The 17,226-nt window shown below is 35.1% G+C and overlaps 1 protein-coding gene across 1 annotated transcript; it reads right to left on the bottom strand.

Annotated features, from left to right (window-relative positions):
* Window positions 1-9,920: 9,920 nt before the first annotated feature.
* LOC112741027 (protein transport protein SEC23 G) lies at window positions 9,921-13,198 on the bottom strand. Its single transcript, XM_025789835.2, has 2 exons — window positions 12,297-13,198; window positions 9,921-11,890 (listed from the first exon to the last, which is right to left on the bottom strand). Exons 1-2 carry the CDS (start codon window positions 13,023-13,025, stop codon window positions 10,229-10,231), a joined length of 2,391 nt encoding a protein of 796 aa, XP_025645620.1. The 5' UTR covers window positions 13,026-13,198; the 3' UTR covers window positions 9,921-10,228.
* Between the last annotated feature and the right edge of the window lie 4,028 nt (window positions 13,199-17,226).

The following is a 17,226-nucleotide window of genomic DNA, read 5'->3' as shown; positions in this document are numbered from 1 at the left end:
AATATATTAAAACTATTAAAACTAAATTTATATTGATAATTATTAATAATAATAGAATTAGGGGTAATATTGTAAATACATTAAAGATAATATTTTTCTTCTTGTTTTCTTGCTTGTAATGGATGAAAAATTTTTTTGGTAGAATCCATACCAAAATTTTCTTTCCTTTCCATTTTCATTGGCATCCAGACAAAGAAAAATTAAATTTTTCACTCATTTTTCTTTCCTCCAATTTTTCCCTAAATCAAACATAGTGTAATACCTATCCATCTTTCAACTAGTTTTCACTTTTCTCCAATCGACACCTGTCTTTATTATTATGGAAATTACAATCCTATCCTATATATAGATTGATTATTACAAATCCTTTTTTTTTACTGTTGCAAGTTCCTCTTTTTTTTTTTTGGATGGCACAAATATAGGAGTGGGCTCAACAATCTTCAACGTCGGCAAAAACTTTTACTTGGTGGAAGATTCTTAAGGGAGTCGTTTGTCTAATGGGTTATAGAAAAGTGAAGAAAAACCCAAATCAGCTCCTGACAATTACTTCGAAAGACAATGAGACCCCTGAAAAAAAAAAACCTCAATCCGGTCCCTGACAAAAAAAAAATTTCAATCCAGCCCCTGACAATTACTTCAAAAGGACAACGAGGCCCCTGTGCCAAAAAAAAATCAATGTTATTTTTTTGGCACAGGAGCTAATCAGTCCCAAAAAAAATTATCAGGAGCCGGATTGAGTGTTTTTTTTTCTTGGGGGCCTCATTGTCCTTTCGAGATAATTGTCAGGGGCCGGATGGAATATTCACTCATAGAAAGTGAATGGAGCAGCAATCCTAAAACTACCATTTAATAGAAGAAAGCAAAAATGCTAGTTTTTGATTAAATGATTAGGATAAACAATGAATTAAAAAGTCATTGTGTCTGATAGAAAAAAAGAAAAAGAGGCAACAATATTTTTTGAAATTTTAAGGTACTCCTTTTATTCATTATGCTTAGCGCATGTTAGAGCATTAGCAATCCCAAAACGATGGGATTAACCACTGATAGTTTGCTCTGATTGGTTGATTGGGCTTAATCCCAGTACACAACATGTTTTAGTCGATTGAAAAATTTAGTACGTTAGTTTAAACGATGATATAATTTTGACGCTACTTTGTGAAATTTAAAACCAGTATAACAACTTTTTCTATGACATAGTCTTTATATATTGGAAGCTGGTATCCCACCATCCACATAGCTTAGATTACTTCATGTCCTCCGTATGGCTCTAACAAATGTTTTTACTCAAAAGATTGATTGTGTTGTAGACATCAATGCAACGAAACTGACTTGGAATTTGGTTGTTGGAGTTGTTCGTTTGTACGAGATTCCTAGCTCATGGAATCCCACTGATGTATGTAGCTTAGAGTTGGTGCTCCAGGATGAAATGGTATGTATCCAACTATTCATTTTAAGAATGATCATATTTATTTGTGGAGTTTATGCATGTTAATTTGTGTGTGTTTGTGTGTGTGCCTGTTTAGGATGATCATATACATTACTCCATTCCGAAGGCAAATGTGGTGGTCTTTAAGACAGATGTTCGTGAATTTAGAATATACTCAATGAGAAATTTCATTGTTCAGTCAAATTTGAAAAGTGTAAGGACAACTGCACACAAGTGTCAATTTGAACATCCTCCTAGGTAATATATTGATCAAATGATTCATAAATCATTTGGCAGTTTATTTGGTTTTGTTATTTTGTTTGTGGATAACTGATGCTGTCTTTGTTGGTTTTTATTTTCATTGTGGTATAGATTGCATTGGTCATGTTGTTGGAAAGGAGGATGTTAGACCAATGATTACAAAATCAGGTCAAGAAAGCAAATGCATGGCACTATACCTGGAGGATCTTCAGTAAGTCATTTGGCTGGCTTCATTGGTGTATCATTAAGTAGTTGTTTCAGTTGTGGCTATTCTTATTGTTGTATGTTTTACAATATCGTAGGAAAAACAAGATCAAATGCACTATATTTGGTAAAATGATTGGCAAGTTAACTCCGTTTGTCAATAAGAATAATGGTGAGCCACTGATTTTGGTCGCTCAACTCTTCAAGCCAAATCATTACCTCAATCAGATTAATGTTAAGAATAGTCTTTATGCCTCAAGAGTATTCCTGAACCCTGATTTCCCTGATGTTATTGCATTCAAGAATCAGTATGTAAACACTGAACGTTAAGTTACTTTTGGGGAAAAGATTGTATATCTGTTTAGGCACAGCTGTATATTAGTGACAACGTTTTTTTTTTCTTTTTATCAGATTACTTCGAGTTAGCCTATTGAAAGAAGGTGACATTGGCTCACAACGAATTAATCATATAGAGATCCAACCTCAATATTCAGTGAGTGATGAGCTTTCGGGAGGTTCCTTTCCAATCAATACAATTGAAGAAGTTTTGAACATGACTTATGTGAGTTCATTTCCCACCTTTTTATATTAACACTAATTTCGTTGCATTGCCTTTAAATGTCATTAAGATGAGAGTCCATGTTGTTGCAGGAAGGCTCCATTTGAGTTTTAGCCACTATAGTGTCTATTGATGTTGGCACCCGCAATTGATATTATGTCTCGTGTAAGAGTTGTCCTAGAAAAGTTGTGGAGAATTGTCAAAAAGTGGGATTTAATGCTCCGTTGAGGTAACAGTTTCTTTGTTATGAATTTTATTCCACCTCTTAACAGTAAACTTCTTTATGTGACCATGTTTTTTACGTTTAATGCTAAAATGTCAAATTTGTCACTGTTGATTTTGGAACACCTTGGGGATTACAAATAACACATCACTTCTTAGAGAAAATGAAGTTTCACTTATTATGGTGATCCCATGCCAAAAAGTTCAGTTAGGTTTTACTAAATGTGAAGCAATGTAGTGTAATTAAAAAGGACGTGTAATTTGTTGTCATGTTATTATTTTGTTACAAGTTGTATTCTATTTTTAAGGAAAAACACTAGATAAAACTCAGGGTATACCATATAAATATACCCTAAAAGTTGTGGAGAATAAGGGTTGATATTTCTGTGATCATTGTCAAAAAGTGGGATTTAATGCTCCATTGAGGTAACAGTTTCTTTGTGATGAATTTTTTGCAACCTTTTAACAGCAAAATGTGACCATGTTTTCTGCGTTCAATGCTAAAATCTCAATTTTCTAAATGTTGATTTGTTACACCTTGCTGATTACAAATAACACATCAGTTTTTGGAGCAAATGAAGTTTCACTCATTAGGGTGATCTTATAGCAAAAAGTCCAGTTGGGTTTTACTAAATGTGAAGCAATGAGATGTAATTAGAAAGGGTGTGTAATTTGTGGTGATGTTATTACTTGTTATAGAGTTCTATTCTATTTTTAAGGAAAAACACTAAATGGCCAAAACTCTGGGTATACCATATAAATAAAAGCGGTGTGTTTATACTTTTATCTAAATTTCACACATAATTATAAACATGAGTTAGTCTACTTAACTAATTCTATTTTGAGAAAAAAAACTAAATGGATAAACTCAAGGTATACTACATGAGTAATAAGGGTATTTGACTTAGGTCACTATTTAGCGCTTTGTATTCTTACTGATAATAGAACTTGAATAAGTTTGCCTCTAATTGAATTCTTTTGTCTATTTCAAATAAATCACGTGACCAATTAAGGTATACACATATTCTTTCAAAGTGTGTTTCCTTGGCTGTTGGAATGGAGTAAATTCTCTAAATGTAACCTCTGTTAACGCGTTAATTTCAAGAATTATTTACACTATAAGTTTCGTATCCATACTTATCTCTCCCCTGAACACTTTTAATTCTGTTTGGTTTCTTTTTCCTCAGGTATCGACTTAATGTTGTAGTCACGGATGGGACTGGATGCATTAATATAATGCTTTGGAATCAAGAGGCAAAAATCATTCTTGAAAAATCTGCTAATGACATAAGGGATATAATGGTAAACTATTATGCATTTTACGGAGTGTACTTGGTTATTTATCAATATTAGGACTGTCGGTGTGTTAACCAACTAATGAAGCCTTTTTTCATGTGCAGAAAGATGCTAATGAGAATGCCTGCCTAAAAGCTTTTGAACCTATAATTGATAGGAAGTTCCTTTTTAAATTGTCTATTTCACACAAAAATTTGACCTCTGTTGACCAAGCTTATAATGCTGTTAAGATTAGTGATGACGAGACACTGATTGGTCTCTATTCATCCCACAGTTCTTCCATAGATATTGGAATTCGTATTTAAATTATGACTCATTATTAAACTGCCTATTGCAGTTTCCATATTCTTAAAGGGTGTATTCGTAATTAAATTTAGAATTCATGTGGTGCAGGGTGTTGAACAAGGCCTTTCAAACGTAGTGCCTATAATTGGAAATAATGACCTCGACTCAGATGGGAATGGAGCTGCAATTGTTTCTCTATCAAAGGTCAGGATTCCATTAGATATTCTTTGTCGCTCATGTTGCATTGTAGAACCCAATAATTGATATTACAAATTCTGTTGCACTCATGCAGGATTCTGGCACTGAGAGCATCTTTGAGAGCGACTTAGATACTCCTAGTAAATGTGTTATAGTAGATTCTACTCCAAGCTTGGGTGTTAGTGGACTTACCAATCCGGAAGGCCAGGGTTCAGTAACAAGACTTTCAGTCGTGGTTCTACCAAGAGGAAAATTGAGTGATTCATTAAATTTAGGATATGTAATGTGATTGTACACATTTGTTGGTTGTAGTTTAGTTGCTATGGGTACTTACCCTTATCAAACTTGGTAGTATCAACTTATGTACACTAGACAAGCGCATTGTTTTACCTGCAACATTCACAGGGGGACCACATTATATGATTCAGAATTACCAAGATGCAATGGCAATTTGTAGGTCAATTAGTTATCCAGATTTATTTATAAGAGTAACATGCAACCCCCAATGGGAAGAATTGAAACGTTATTGTAAGAAAAATAATTTAAAACCTGAAGATAGACCAGATATGGTTTGCAGATTATTCAAGAGAAAGTTTGACATACTCATCAAAGATATCCAAAAAATAGAATTTTTGGTACATCAAGGCAGGTAATACTCCAAACCCGCACTTTCGTGGGAAAATGTTAACTATTTCAATCCATTATAATACAATCATACTTAATGCATATCTATTATTGCAGTTATATATACTATTGAGTTCCAAAAGCATGGATTACTGCACGCACATATACTACAATTTCTTGCGCAATAGCATAAATTCCCTAGTCCTGACGACATAGACAACATTATCTCAGCAGAAATTCCAGATAAAAATCTGGATCCAAAATACTATTAGGCAGTTAAGGCTTTAATGATGCATGGACCCTATGAAATTGCAAACAAAAAATCACCTTGCATGGAGAATGGTGTTTGCACCCGACATTTCCCTAAAAACTTTGTAGAGTTTACCACCATCAATCAAAATGGATATCCACTTTATGGACATCGAAATGACGGTCATACAATTGAAATTTCAAGTATTCATTTGGATAATCGGTATGTTGTGCCACATAATAAGTTCTTATTAGTGAATTATGGTGCTCATATCAATGTTGAATGGTGCAATCAATCAAGATCGATGAAGTATATTTTTAAGTATGTTAATAAGGAAAGTGATCGAGTCACGGCTTTTTTTGTTCAACTTCAACGCTTCCCAATTCTAATTCAATCATAGATGAAGTGAAAATGTACTATGATTGTCGGTATATCTCTCCATGTGAATCTGCTTGAAAAATATTTGCATTTGATATTCACTATAGAAGACCTTCAGTTGAATGGTTAAGCTTTCACTTGCTCGATGAACAACCAGTTATCTTTAAAAATCAAGACAATTTGCAAAGAACGGTTGAGAAAGCAACAATTAAATAATCCATGTTCATAGCTTGGTTTCAAGCAAACACAGAATATGAGGCAGCTAGACAATTAAATTATAACAATTTTCTGATTGAATTTGTTTGGAAACGCAGCCTTAGAATATGGGAGCCTAGGAAAACAAACAATGTTATTGGTAGATTATTCTTTGTCCCTCCATCTGCAGGTGAATTATATTATTTAAGAATGTTAATCAACATTGTTAAAGGGCCAAGAAGCTACAAAGAACTTTGGTCTTTCAATGGTGTTGTTTATCCTACATTCAGAGATGCATGTTACGTGTGTGGGTTACTTGATGATGATCAAGAATATATTGATGCTATTGAAGAAGCAAGTCACTAGGGTTATGGATATTATCTGAGAAAGTTGTTTGCAACTCTTTTGTGGTCAAATTCAATTATTCAACCTGAAGTAGTTTGGCAGAAATGTTGGACTTTACTTTCAGATGGGATATTACATAATCATATAACTATGTTCAATTTACCAGGTTTAAACTTATTCATTAATATCTACATTTATTTTGCTAAAACTTTCTTCATCAAATGTCCACATGATATAATTTATTATGTTGATATTAATATCAAAATTGTTGAAACTTTTTAGCAAATATAAATGTCACAATGTACAATTAAATGTCTTAAGGTGTTTTTATTCTTAGTTTTCTAATACTCATTTTCAATTTTAATTGCAGATTTAGTTTTATCAAATGATGAATTATCAGAGCTTACTCTAATAGAGATTGAACAAATACTTAACAGCAATGGCAAAACACTTCGAGAATATGCAACAATGCCATTTCCCAACATGGATAACACTCACAATATGAGACGTGGCTCTTTGCAAAACAAATTAATATTGGATGAACTCTGCTATGAATCTATGATCGAGTTATGTTGGCTGAGCAACACGAGCAATTTTTATCACAAATAACAACAGAATAAAAATATGTATATGACTAAATACTTCAAGCCGTCAATTCAGATTGCAGTAAATTTTTCTTTTTATATGAGTACGGAGGTACAGGAAAGGCTTTCGTTTGGAATATTGTCTCAGCTGCTCTTAGATCAAAGGGACAAATTGTCTTAACAGTTGCTTCAAGTGGAATAGCTTCACTCTTGCTACCTGGAGGAAGAACAACTCATTCCAGGTTTGCAATCCCCTTAACTCCTGATGAATATTCCACCTGTAATATAAAACAAGGAAGCCCACTAGCTGAGTTAATTTTGGCAACCAAACTTATTATTTGGGATGAAGCACCAATGATGAATAAATTTTGCTTTGAAGCACTAGATCAAACTATGAGAGACTTACTTCAGCACACAAATCATTCAAGTTTACGGTTGCCATTTAGGGGAAAAACAACAAAGGGATCTAAACAAGATATTGTTAATGCATCGATTAATTCCTCTTATCTATGGCATGAATGCAAGTTATTAACTTTAACTCAAAATATGAGATTAAGGTCTTCAATAGAAGATGAAAGCATCAGAGAACGAGAAGAATTTGCATAGTGAATCTTTGATTTAGGAGATGGAAAGCTTGCTCATTTAGAAGACGGATACAGTGTGGTCCTTATACCACCTGAACTCTTAATTACAAATTTTGATGACCCAATTCATACAATCGTTGAAGCTATATATAGTGACTACCTAAAGGATTCCACAGAGTTCAAGAATTTGCATGGCTGTGCTATTTTGGCTCCAACAATCAACGTTGTTGAACAAGTTAATGATTGTATGCTAGCTTTAAATGAAAATGAAAAAAAAAAGTTGATCTCAACTCCGATTCACCTTCCTTTAAAGAAGGAGCAGTAGACAATCTGGCATCAATGCACACTTCAGAATTTTTGGCAACTATTAAATCTCCCGTACTTCCAAATCATGAGCTTTGCTTTAGGCAAGGCTGTCCTGTCATGCTTATTAGAAATATTGATCATTCAGCAGGCCTTTGTAATGGTACTAGATTAGTTATCACAAGACTTGGCAACAAAGTTATCGGAGCAGAAGTCTTATCAGGATCTAACATTGGTGAAAAGGTTTTCATACCTAGGATGACATTAACTCCTTCGAATACAAAACTGCCATTTAAGTTTCAACAAAGGCAATTCCCTTTGATACTTTCGTATGCCATGACTATAAATAAAAGTCAAAGACAATCATTGGATTATGTTGGGTTACTCCTTAAACAGCTAATATTCACACGTGACCAACTATATATTGGAGTCTCAAAAGTCACTAACAAATATGGACTGAAAATTGTTATTTCTCATGACAATTCAAATAATTACACTAAAACCAACAATGTCGTTTATCATGAAGTTTTCAGAAATATTTAATTTTGGCATATTGTGTCACACAGCATAGATAAGGATCATATTCTCAATTCTTTTGAATTCTTTCTTTAACTATTTCTTTTTTATTTATGTCTCAATATTTTCTTTCTAAAATTTTACCAAGTTTTACCCTTATCATTGTATTTATATGTTGCACACATTATTAATTTGCAAACTCACTTGGTATTTATGTCGTTTATTGCAGCACAACTATCAAATTTAGAATAGAAAATGTGCACTTTTGCTTCAACAATCAATCTTTCTTTTCATGCCATGTATTTATATTAATTAACCATGTTTAGTTAATGCATGATCCAAAATTATTATTTATATCATTGTCATCATATTTCTAAGTTCAATAAATATATATGACAAACATATCATTATCCAATTTCTATGTTTTTCTCTCATATATCTTTGTTATTAATTGCTCAAACTTAATCACCCACCGCGCGTATGCGCTGACTTTTTGCTAGTTCTTCTATAAATAGAAAGTGCGAAAGAATAGAAAACAGTAGGAACTTTACTCTCAAAGAACACTTACAAATCTAATCCATCACGAAAAAAAAAAAAAAAAAACAATTTACAAGTTTACTCTGATTGAGTACGTTCCATTGTCGAATTTATTTTTTTGTCATTTATGTTTTACCATTCATGTAAACTTCATCCTCGATCCTAAGTCATTTGTACTTTAAATTTTGAAATTTTGTGAAGATTAAGGCATGACTTGAAACTTTTATAAATAGTAGAACATTTTCAGATATCAAAACAACGTTTATGCATTTGTTTGTATATGAAATATGGGATGATTAATCATTTGATATATTTCTTTTCGACATGTTTGTATGGATTAACTTTATGATTGCTGTTTTTATTCTTTGTATTTTTTTTCCTCTTTGATTCACTTCTTTGATCGATTGCCATAAGAGGAGTAATTCTGATCTAAGATATTAGAACCTGAACACAAAATTACACAAAGAATAACCGTCCAAGGAAAACATAAAAATTGGTAAAAACTGTTAACAACTTCTGCATACCATTAGTGGAACAATTATAAACATGTATGGAAATAGTAATGATTTAGAATCTTGCCAGAATAGACAGAATGCTGGAGAAAATCAGCATGGAACTAACACAGAATTCAGGAACTGGTTATCATATCATAGCTGTGAAGTTGGCAAACATTTCTATCTCAGTTTTCTAAGAAAAAATCCATGCCAACGCAAGAAAGATTTTGCATAATTCACCAACCTTCTATGCAGAAGAAATCGCCCTTCGTTCATGGCATATGCTGTATACATGGCACAACAGAGGTTGGAGTTCTTATCCCGAATCAATCTAATAAAGTTTCTGAATCTAGATCTCACCATATTCTTGAAGTATTGAACTTTGAATCCTTACTGGATAGCAGACGAAATTTGGCTCTTGAATGTCGAAAATTGTTCTTGTGTTGAAAAACAGACCAGAGAAGATCAAGCCAACCTGTAATAAGTTTGAGACAAAATTTTTCCAATCCTCGAAGAATTACTCAGATTGCTTGCATATGAGATGCTAAATTGCTAATGCTGACACTTACTTATGAGTTATGACTCCTGACAATCATACTAACCTTTCCAACCAAAAGAAGAGTAAAGATTTATTCGCTACCTTCAAGACAAATCATAAATAAACGAAACGGGGCATTCTTTTAATCATACCAAATGATATTTACAATATAGGCAGAGAAATTTGGGCGGATAACCCAGTTCCTACTTCCTAGACAAAGAAACAATAAACAGAAGCTACATCTTCAAAACTAGTTTACTAAATAAAATTGTAATCATACAGAAGAAATCAGAGAATTTACAATTCAAAAGTAACCAAGGAAATACTTTCTGCCAAAAACACGGAAACCTCTTCTTTGTAAGCTACTTACAGATATCTTTCTCGTATGACCATGCTGAAGAGCCTAAACCTAATTAATGTCATTTTTTATTACCCTTGCACCGCCAAGACCTGCAAGTGATCTAAAAATACTTGCAAGCTCAAGTCATCTGTAAAGACGACGTCCGAACCATCTGTGTATGTTGAATTTTGAGTTACGGATGGATTCAACTTGGCAAGAAGAAACCTTGCCTGACTGCTATGCTGGTCACATCTTATAAACTTTGGCACTGGCACCCGTTCCATCACCAATTGCTGTGCATCCAATTCTGGGGCTTCCAACAGCTTTCTGAAGTTCTCATGATTCGGATCCCTATCATAACCAAGCTTTCTCCACTGAGTAATCTTGGACCCATAATGAATCACCACATGGAAGTAGGAATCAAAGAGCAAGATAACATCTGGATAAATGGAACGAATGTCTAGAAGTACTGGCACAGGGGGCCCATCAAATGAATATTGGAAAAGCGTAGGTTGAATCATTATAAGAGAGCCCACTACTCCTTCGCGATTTAGCATTAGTCGGAAAAAAGCAGTTTCATCAGGTGTAGTGTTACAGACATCAATAAATTGAGATCGCCTTAAGTGGAACATAAACTGGGGATAAAGGGAAAAGTTGGAAGAAAGCCGGAATGTAGAAGGATCTTCCGGCACATAATCCCCAAACTTGGAAGCAAAACGGATAAGTGTGTCATCCAGCCATCTAATCACATCACGGGCATAGCATGTCTCTGCCCGGAGAATAGCAAGTCTTGCCATAACCGAAGCTGCGGCTTCTTGATCAAACCCTGCAGCAATATCGGTTGAATAATTCCCAACCCATCGTCTTGCAGCTGTGGTCACCCTCTTCCGGATTCCCAAGTTCCCTTGTCTGTATCGTGTGATAAACTGAATTAAAAATGCAGAACCAGGCTGGATTTTCTGTTCGTTGCTTACTTGAAAGAAAAAAGCAATACAAGTCTTGTCGGTCAGAGTATTTAACTTCCACATACAGGTACCCCCTTCTCCAACCTCACTCTCACTTACTAAACTATTCTTTTTTCGAAGAGACACACAAGGACCAAGTGCTCCACAGATTTTCACATCTTTCGTTGTCACTACTTCAATGGTAGCATCGAAGTTCATCTTCAAATAGCCACCATCATCACGTTCAAATAGATGCCTCAAACATTTCCTGAATTGATCTGATTCGAAAGACTCAGCAAGAATCATAAACCCACCTGAGCGCTCAACAGGTTCTCGAAGCTCAGCCGCTCCAACTTGGTCAAGAGAACAAGCAAACAGATCAAGAACAACAGATGCATCACAGAGCCTCTTGGAAACTCGTTTGTAGAAACTACAAGACTTCTCATGGTGTCTTGCATGCCCATTCATGATGTGCTGGTGGGTTCTCATGGCTTGGGCGAGATCCGAGTCCACAACCACACCTGGTCCTAGTGTAGCAGGTCCAGATGTGAAGACCATGATCCTCGACCCAGTATTTATTTGGCAAGACTCTAAAACTCCAAGTGCAGCTGATATTGCAGCACCCGTGGACCTTAGAGGACGCCTTCCTGAAGTGTACTTCCACATACAATGGATCTCTTCAATTGCCGCGGTGATGCTGAACTCGCATTCTGAAATTGGCAACAAATATCCCTGCTTTGGGACAACAGGCGTTTGTCCATGATGCAGCTGGTGGTGGGCGTGACTAATGTTGAGGAACTGTCTGGTCTGTGAACAAAGAAAAAAAAAAAAACAAATATTTTAGGGACAGTGCAGATTAGATTGTTCTGCAACGAAAAAAGTAGAAACTTAATCTAGCTGATGATTATGACATTTCACAATAAATGATAATAAAGCAGCATAGCATGTAAGTCCTTGAAAAAGTAGAACTTAAAACAAGATTGAATGAACTCCTACCAACTAAATATGTGATTCTCTTCTACTTCTTTACAACTGTCACAACCAAATTGCGAAACCTAATTCAAATCAATCACTAGTCAGCAACTATCTCAATCACTAACTTAAACTAGCCCTCACACTTTAAGCCCAGTCAGAGTGCTAGTCGGATTAATTTGAATAACCAGATACAATGCCAAATACTAAAAAATGAATTAGAATTAACTACCTATAGTACCTGATTAGACGAAACTTCACGATCGCCATGGAATAGGATAACTTTTGAGCACTCAGAATAGCCAAGATCGTGAACATAAACCATGGAGTCAAAGGTAACTAATCCAACAAGGGTGTTCTCCGGCAACTGTTCCATGACCAGCAGCAGCTCCTTCTTAAGCGCACGCAACTCGTCCTCCGCAGAGGAGAGATCCACAACAAACACCAAAGCAGGCCCAGGCCCAAGCCCAGGCCCACGCGGATCAGCAGCAGCAGCGGCGACACTAACCAGCGAAGACGAAGAAGAGAAAGACGAAGACAGCACGCGAGGAGGAAGAGAAGAAGAAGAAGGAGGAGAAGTAATAGGCGCACGTGAGAGGAGGGAGTTAGAACTAGAAGGCACGTGAGCGGGGGCGTATTCGACGGAGCTATAGGTAGGGAAGAGCTTGGCGGGGAGATTGGTATCGGCGATGTCGGAGTAGGAGCGAGGGAAGGGGTTGCGTTGGGAGCAGAAAGGGCAGTGCCAGATGCGAGACTGGTAGTCGAGACGGGCGTAGGGATTCAAAACGGCGTCGCATCGAGAGCAGTTGAGAGGGTCGCAGGGTACGATGGGAAGCTCGGGGGGTTGCATGAGAGGGGTGCACATGATGGAGAGGGGGATTATGAGAGACGAAACTTCGGATTTCGAGGTTGGCCATGAGTTCCATGACCACCTCAAGCCTTCCACTGCCTCCAGTTCCAAGAAATCCATTTCGATGGGGATCGCCCGCCGCCCTCGACGACTTTCCTAATTGCTAAATTGACCGATCCACCGTAGCCAACGGCAACACAGTTACTTGTTACTTCCTTAATACCTTGAAGATTCCTCTTTCCTTATCGATCTCCACACTAAAAATCATTTCCGGTATATAAATAAATTTTTATAATGGTCCCTACCATTCACCCAATTACTTATAAGTATTTGTCCTCGAAGTTTTAATTTTTTTATAAGAGGAGTGTTAGGGGCAGCAATTTTTGTGATTTGTAGTCATTAAATAGCTATTAATGATAATTTTAATGGTATGAGATTAATGTAAAATTTTATTTAATAATTTTTTTTTATTAATTATATGCTGACTAGAATTTAATAAAATTGCTGACCCCTAGACTTTTTCTTTTTATAATAGTCCTTTATATTTAGTTTTGGACCCTATAGTAGGTTCTTAGTGTATTTTTGGTGCTAATTCAGTTCACAAAGTGTTGATGTGATTATTTTTTATTTCACTAAAAATTTTCAATAGTTAGAAGACGTGACAATATTATAATTGGACTCAATTTAATTTTTATTTTATTAGGATAAATGACTAAAATAAATTATTTTAGTCTCAAATTTATTCAAATACAATTTTTATAAATTGTATACGTAAATATAATTTTTTACTATTTTATGTAAATCGCAAGAGAGGTCCACGGATTTTAAATGAGCGTAAATCACTACATCCGACTAGTGATTTACATTGACAACTGAAATAGCTAGAAATTACGACAGATGTCTCGCGATTTTTATATTGATGTGAAATGTGTATAAACTGCGACAGGGGTCCAGCGATTTATGCTTTATTATAAATACGCGAGAAGGGAGTCGTAGATTATTCAATTTGAGCCATTTCCATCTTTTTAGAGAGAGAAAGAGGCGTTCTAGAGAGAGGGAGAGAGGAAAGTGTGATGAGGAATTGGCCATTCGAATTTTGTTGGGGTCGGGACTATGGCGGACGGATGCAATCTTTATCGGCTCAACGGCGTTGTGCACGTTGCCAACAGCATCAACGAATAAGTAAGTTTGTTTTCTTTTAGTTATTGAATTTCATATAATATAAACTATACTAATATAGTATTCGGGTGCAATAGTTAGAACACATAATTTAAGATTGGATAGTTTAGGATTTTAAAGTTAAGATGTAAAATTTAAAAGTAGGATCAAATATAGGGTTTGTATATAAAAGGTTTAATTACTCTGCAGGTCCCTATAGTTTCACCGAATTTTCAATTAGGTCCCTATACTTTTTTTCTTTTTAATTGGGTCCCTATACGTGAAATTTTTTTTCAATTAAGTCCCTGCCGTGTGTATAACGTTAAAGTTAACAGAATATTCTTAATAAAAAACGAATATTCTTTAAATTTGGTTGGAGTGGCTAGCTGGAGAGACATGCATTATTTCAAAATACCCAAATCACCCCTTGCAATTTATCACAAGTAAAAAAAGAAACCCTAACGTTCTATGTGGAGAACGCGATTAAGTCGTCCTTTGCTTCCCCTCTTTCGGGCCGTCGTCAACATCCGTCGCCGGGGGCTTCTGCAAGGAACGCTTGGTGGTTTACCGTTCGTCGCCACCTTCCCTGTGAACCGGTCTGTTCTACTCTGTTCCGTTCGGAGGTGGTCAGCGCGTTCCCCGTCGCCGTCCGTTGCGGTGAAGCCCATCACCGTCGCTGCGCCGTATCGATCGGAGTCTCGTAGCGCCTGGTCTCCCGTCCCCGCATTGTGCGTCTGCTCCATCTCCCTGCACTCGAACGTTCTCTCTGAAAACAGGTCAGGAAAAAAAGCTTCTTTTGTTAGTTTTAAAAGTTGATGTGTATGCTAATTTTATTTTATTTTTTTATAAAAATGACATTGGTTGAATATCTATTTCTGGGATTGATTTTTGGATTGTTTTGATAATGGTTGATTTAGGGTTTACAATATGGATATCTCTATGCATGGATTTTGTTAAAGAGGGAATTGAAATATAAATTAATTTTGCTAATGATAAATTGTGTTTATTCTTGAATGTTGATTGTTGTGGCTGTTTTGATGTTTTTTAAATGGATTATGTTTCTGTTTTTAATACCTGTAGTGATGGGGGACTCAGATTTCACCATAAACATACATCATGGTGGCAAGTTTATGACAAATCTTGAAGTAACACTAACCATTGAAGACGTGAAGCTTCTCATCATGATAAATCTTTTTTGTTACTTCATGCCTTAATATCTGATTTCATATAATGTTATGTGATGCTTTGCGCCCCAAATTTGAGCTAGGATTAGTGGATTACTCATTGATCCCTTTATTGGGTCTGCTATGCAAGCTTCAATTAGTTTTTCTTAACCATGTTTGCTGGTTTTGTGGAGTAGGAAAGAGGCAAAACCTTTGTAGCAATGAGCAATGTGATTGCTCTTTACTTGTGGTGTTTGTTATATTTTCTTATCTTTTGTGTAGTCAGTTAATTCATCAACATAGTTAATGATATTCTAGATATGATGATATTCCAACCTTTCTTCTTCATCTTGGTGTCCCATTTTAATCTCTTGGCTTTTGAGGAAGAATTGATTGACTGAGATTGGGAATAAGGAGAAGCTGAATGTTTTAGGGGTGTTCTATTCGTATTGTGTTGTTTTTTTTTTTTCCAGTTTTTTTTAGTTGTTTTTAGTTCCTGTCTCTTAAGCTGTGAATTCTTAAGTTGTGTGAATTTGTAGTTCAATTTCAGTTTTGCTTAATTGTTTGCAACTTCTGTTTGTTTCTCAAATTATATTCTAAATTTTGTTGATGGCTATGATCCATGGATTCTTCAAAATTAAGGATGTATTGTATTGCACTCGTATCTTTCAAAGAGTATTTGAGCCAAAGGAATTGGAGTTCTTGATCCTTATATCAGACAAGGCATATACAAGGAATGAAGTTCTGGATATGATAATATATGTTTTCCTTGTTTAGTACTACTATCTTAACATATATGCATGCATTTATAAAGAAAATAAACTGATATTTATTTGTTTATTTTTGTCTAATAAACCCTTTCAGGAGAAGTTGATGCTGAACACATTGCACTTTAACATGTCTGTTCCAACAGCATATGTTTTCATTAGAAGGTTCTTAAAGGCAGCACAAGCAGACAGAAAGGTAGCAACATGCTTGATAACATTCATAGTTAAAAACTCTCATTTCTCTTATTATGATGATGATCATTGATATGGTTAAAATTACGAACTTGTTAATTGATACTTACTTATGAGTTTAATGGTTGGTTTCCATCAGAAGACTGGGTCAGGGAAACTTATAGGGGTGCATCGGAAGTACTGTTCTTCAAAGCACAACTACACTGCAAAATGTGAAGCAGCAAGTTTTCTTCTTGATAACTCATTGTTGTAGCAGCCACATGTATACCTAGCTATTAACAAAACAGCCACAACTACAAACTTGACTTTTACTTGGGTTGCATATTTGGAGAATCATAGATTTTATTTCTAGGATCATCCCCCTCTGATGATACTTTTTCTTACTTCTAAATTTACTTTCATTTAGTCCATTTACTTTTACATTATGTTCCTATGGTGGGAACATAACTTTGTCCAAATCTGTATTTCTTCTTGTTCCATTCAACAAAATAATGGAAATGATTGGTATAGAAATAATTTCATTCATTATGAGAAGTATTTCATTATTGCTCTTTGCCCAACATGTATAATGTAGTGTTTTTTTTTTTTAACAAAATGTGTGTATGGTTTAATCCATGATTACTCTTTAGTTGACAATTCAAACAATTATCTTGAAGATAATCTATGAGCATTGATCGGAAACTTGTGTCGAATTCAAGATGCAGCAACTAAACCGAGCAATTGAACCATAAGAATTTGGGCCAATTGTTTTAAGAATGCTCATCAGCTCATGTATCATTTGAACCAAAATATATTACTAGAGAAAAATGTTTTAAGAAACTCATATTTGTACCTGGATTGATTAAGGGTACACAAGCAAAAGAATGATAGTGACAAAATAAAAAGGATTATAGGAATATCTTTTATGTTGTATGTTGTAAAATCATTGAATAAGGATTATAGGAATATCTTTAATTGAATATTTATAGTTTTATCGAATTTTTAATTAGGTCCCTGTACTTTTTTTTCTTTTTAATTAAGTCTCTAAGGGTATACAAGTAA

The sequence above is a fragment of the Arachis hypogaea genome, chromosome 14, assembly GCF_003086295.3.
Source record: "Arachis hypogaea cultivar Tifrunner chromosome 14, arahy.Tifrunner.gnm2.J5K5, whole genome shotgun sequence".
Lineage (NCBI taxonomy): Eukaryota > Viridiplantae > Streptophyta > Magnoliopsida > Fabales > Fabaceae > Arachis > Arachis hypogaea.
Note: the sequence above shows the minus strand (reverse complement) of the source record. Positions and strands in the feature narration are given on the sequence as shown.

Excerpts from the sequence above, each read along its gene's own strand:
- LOC112741027 (XM_025789835.2), bottom strand. The coding sequence starts at position 13,025 with ATGGATTTCTTGGAACTGGAGGCAGTGGAAGGCTTGAGGTGGTCATGG. Across the intron at positions 11,891-12,296 it reads GTGAAGTTTCGTCTAATCAG|ACCAGACAGTTCCTCAACAT; the intron begins GTACTATAGGTA and ends CTTTGTTCACAG.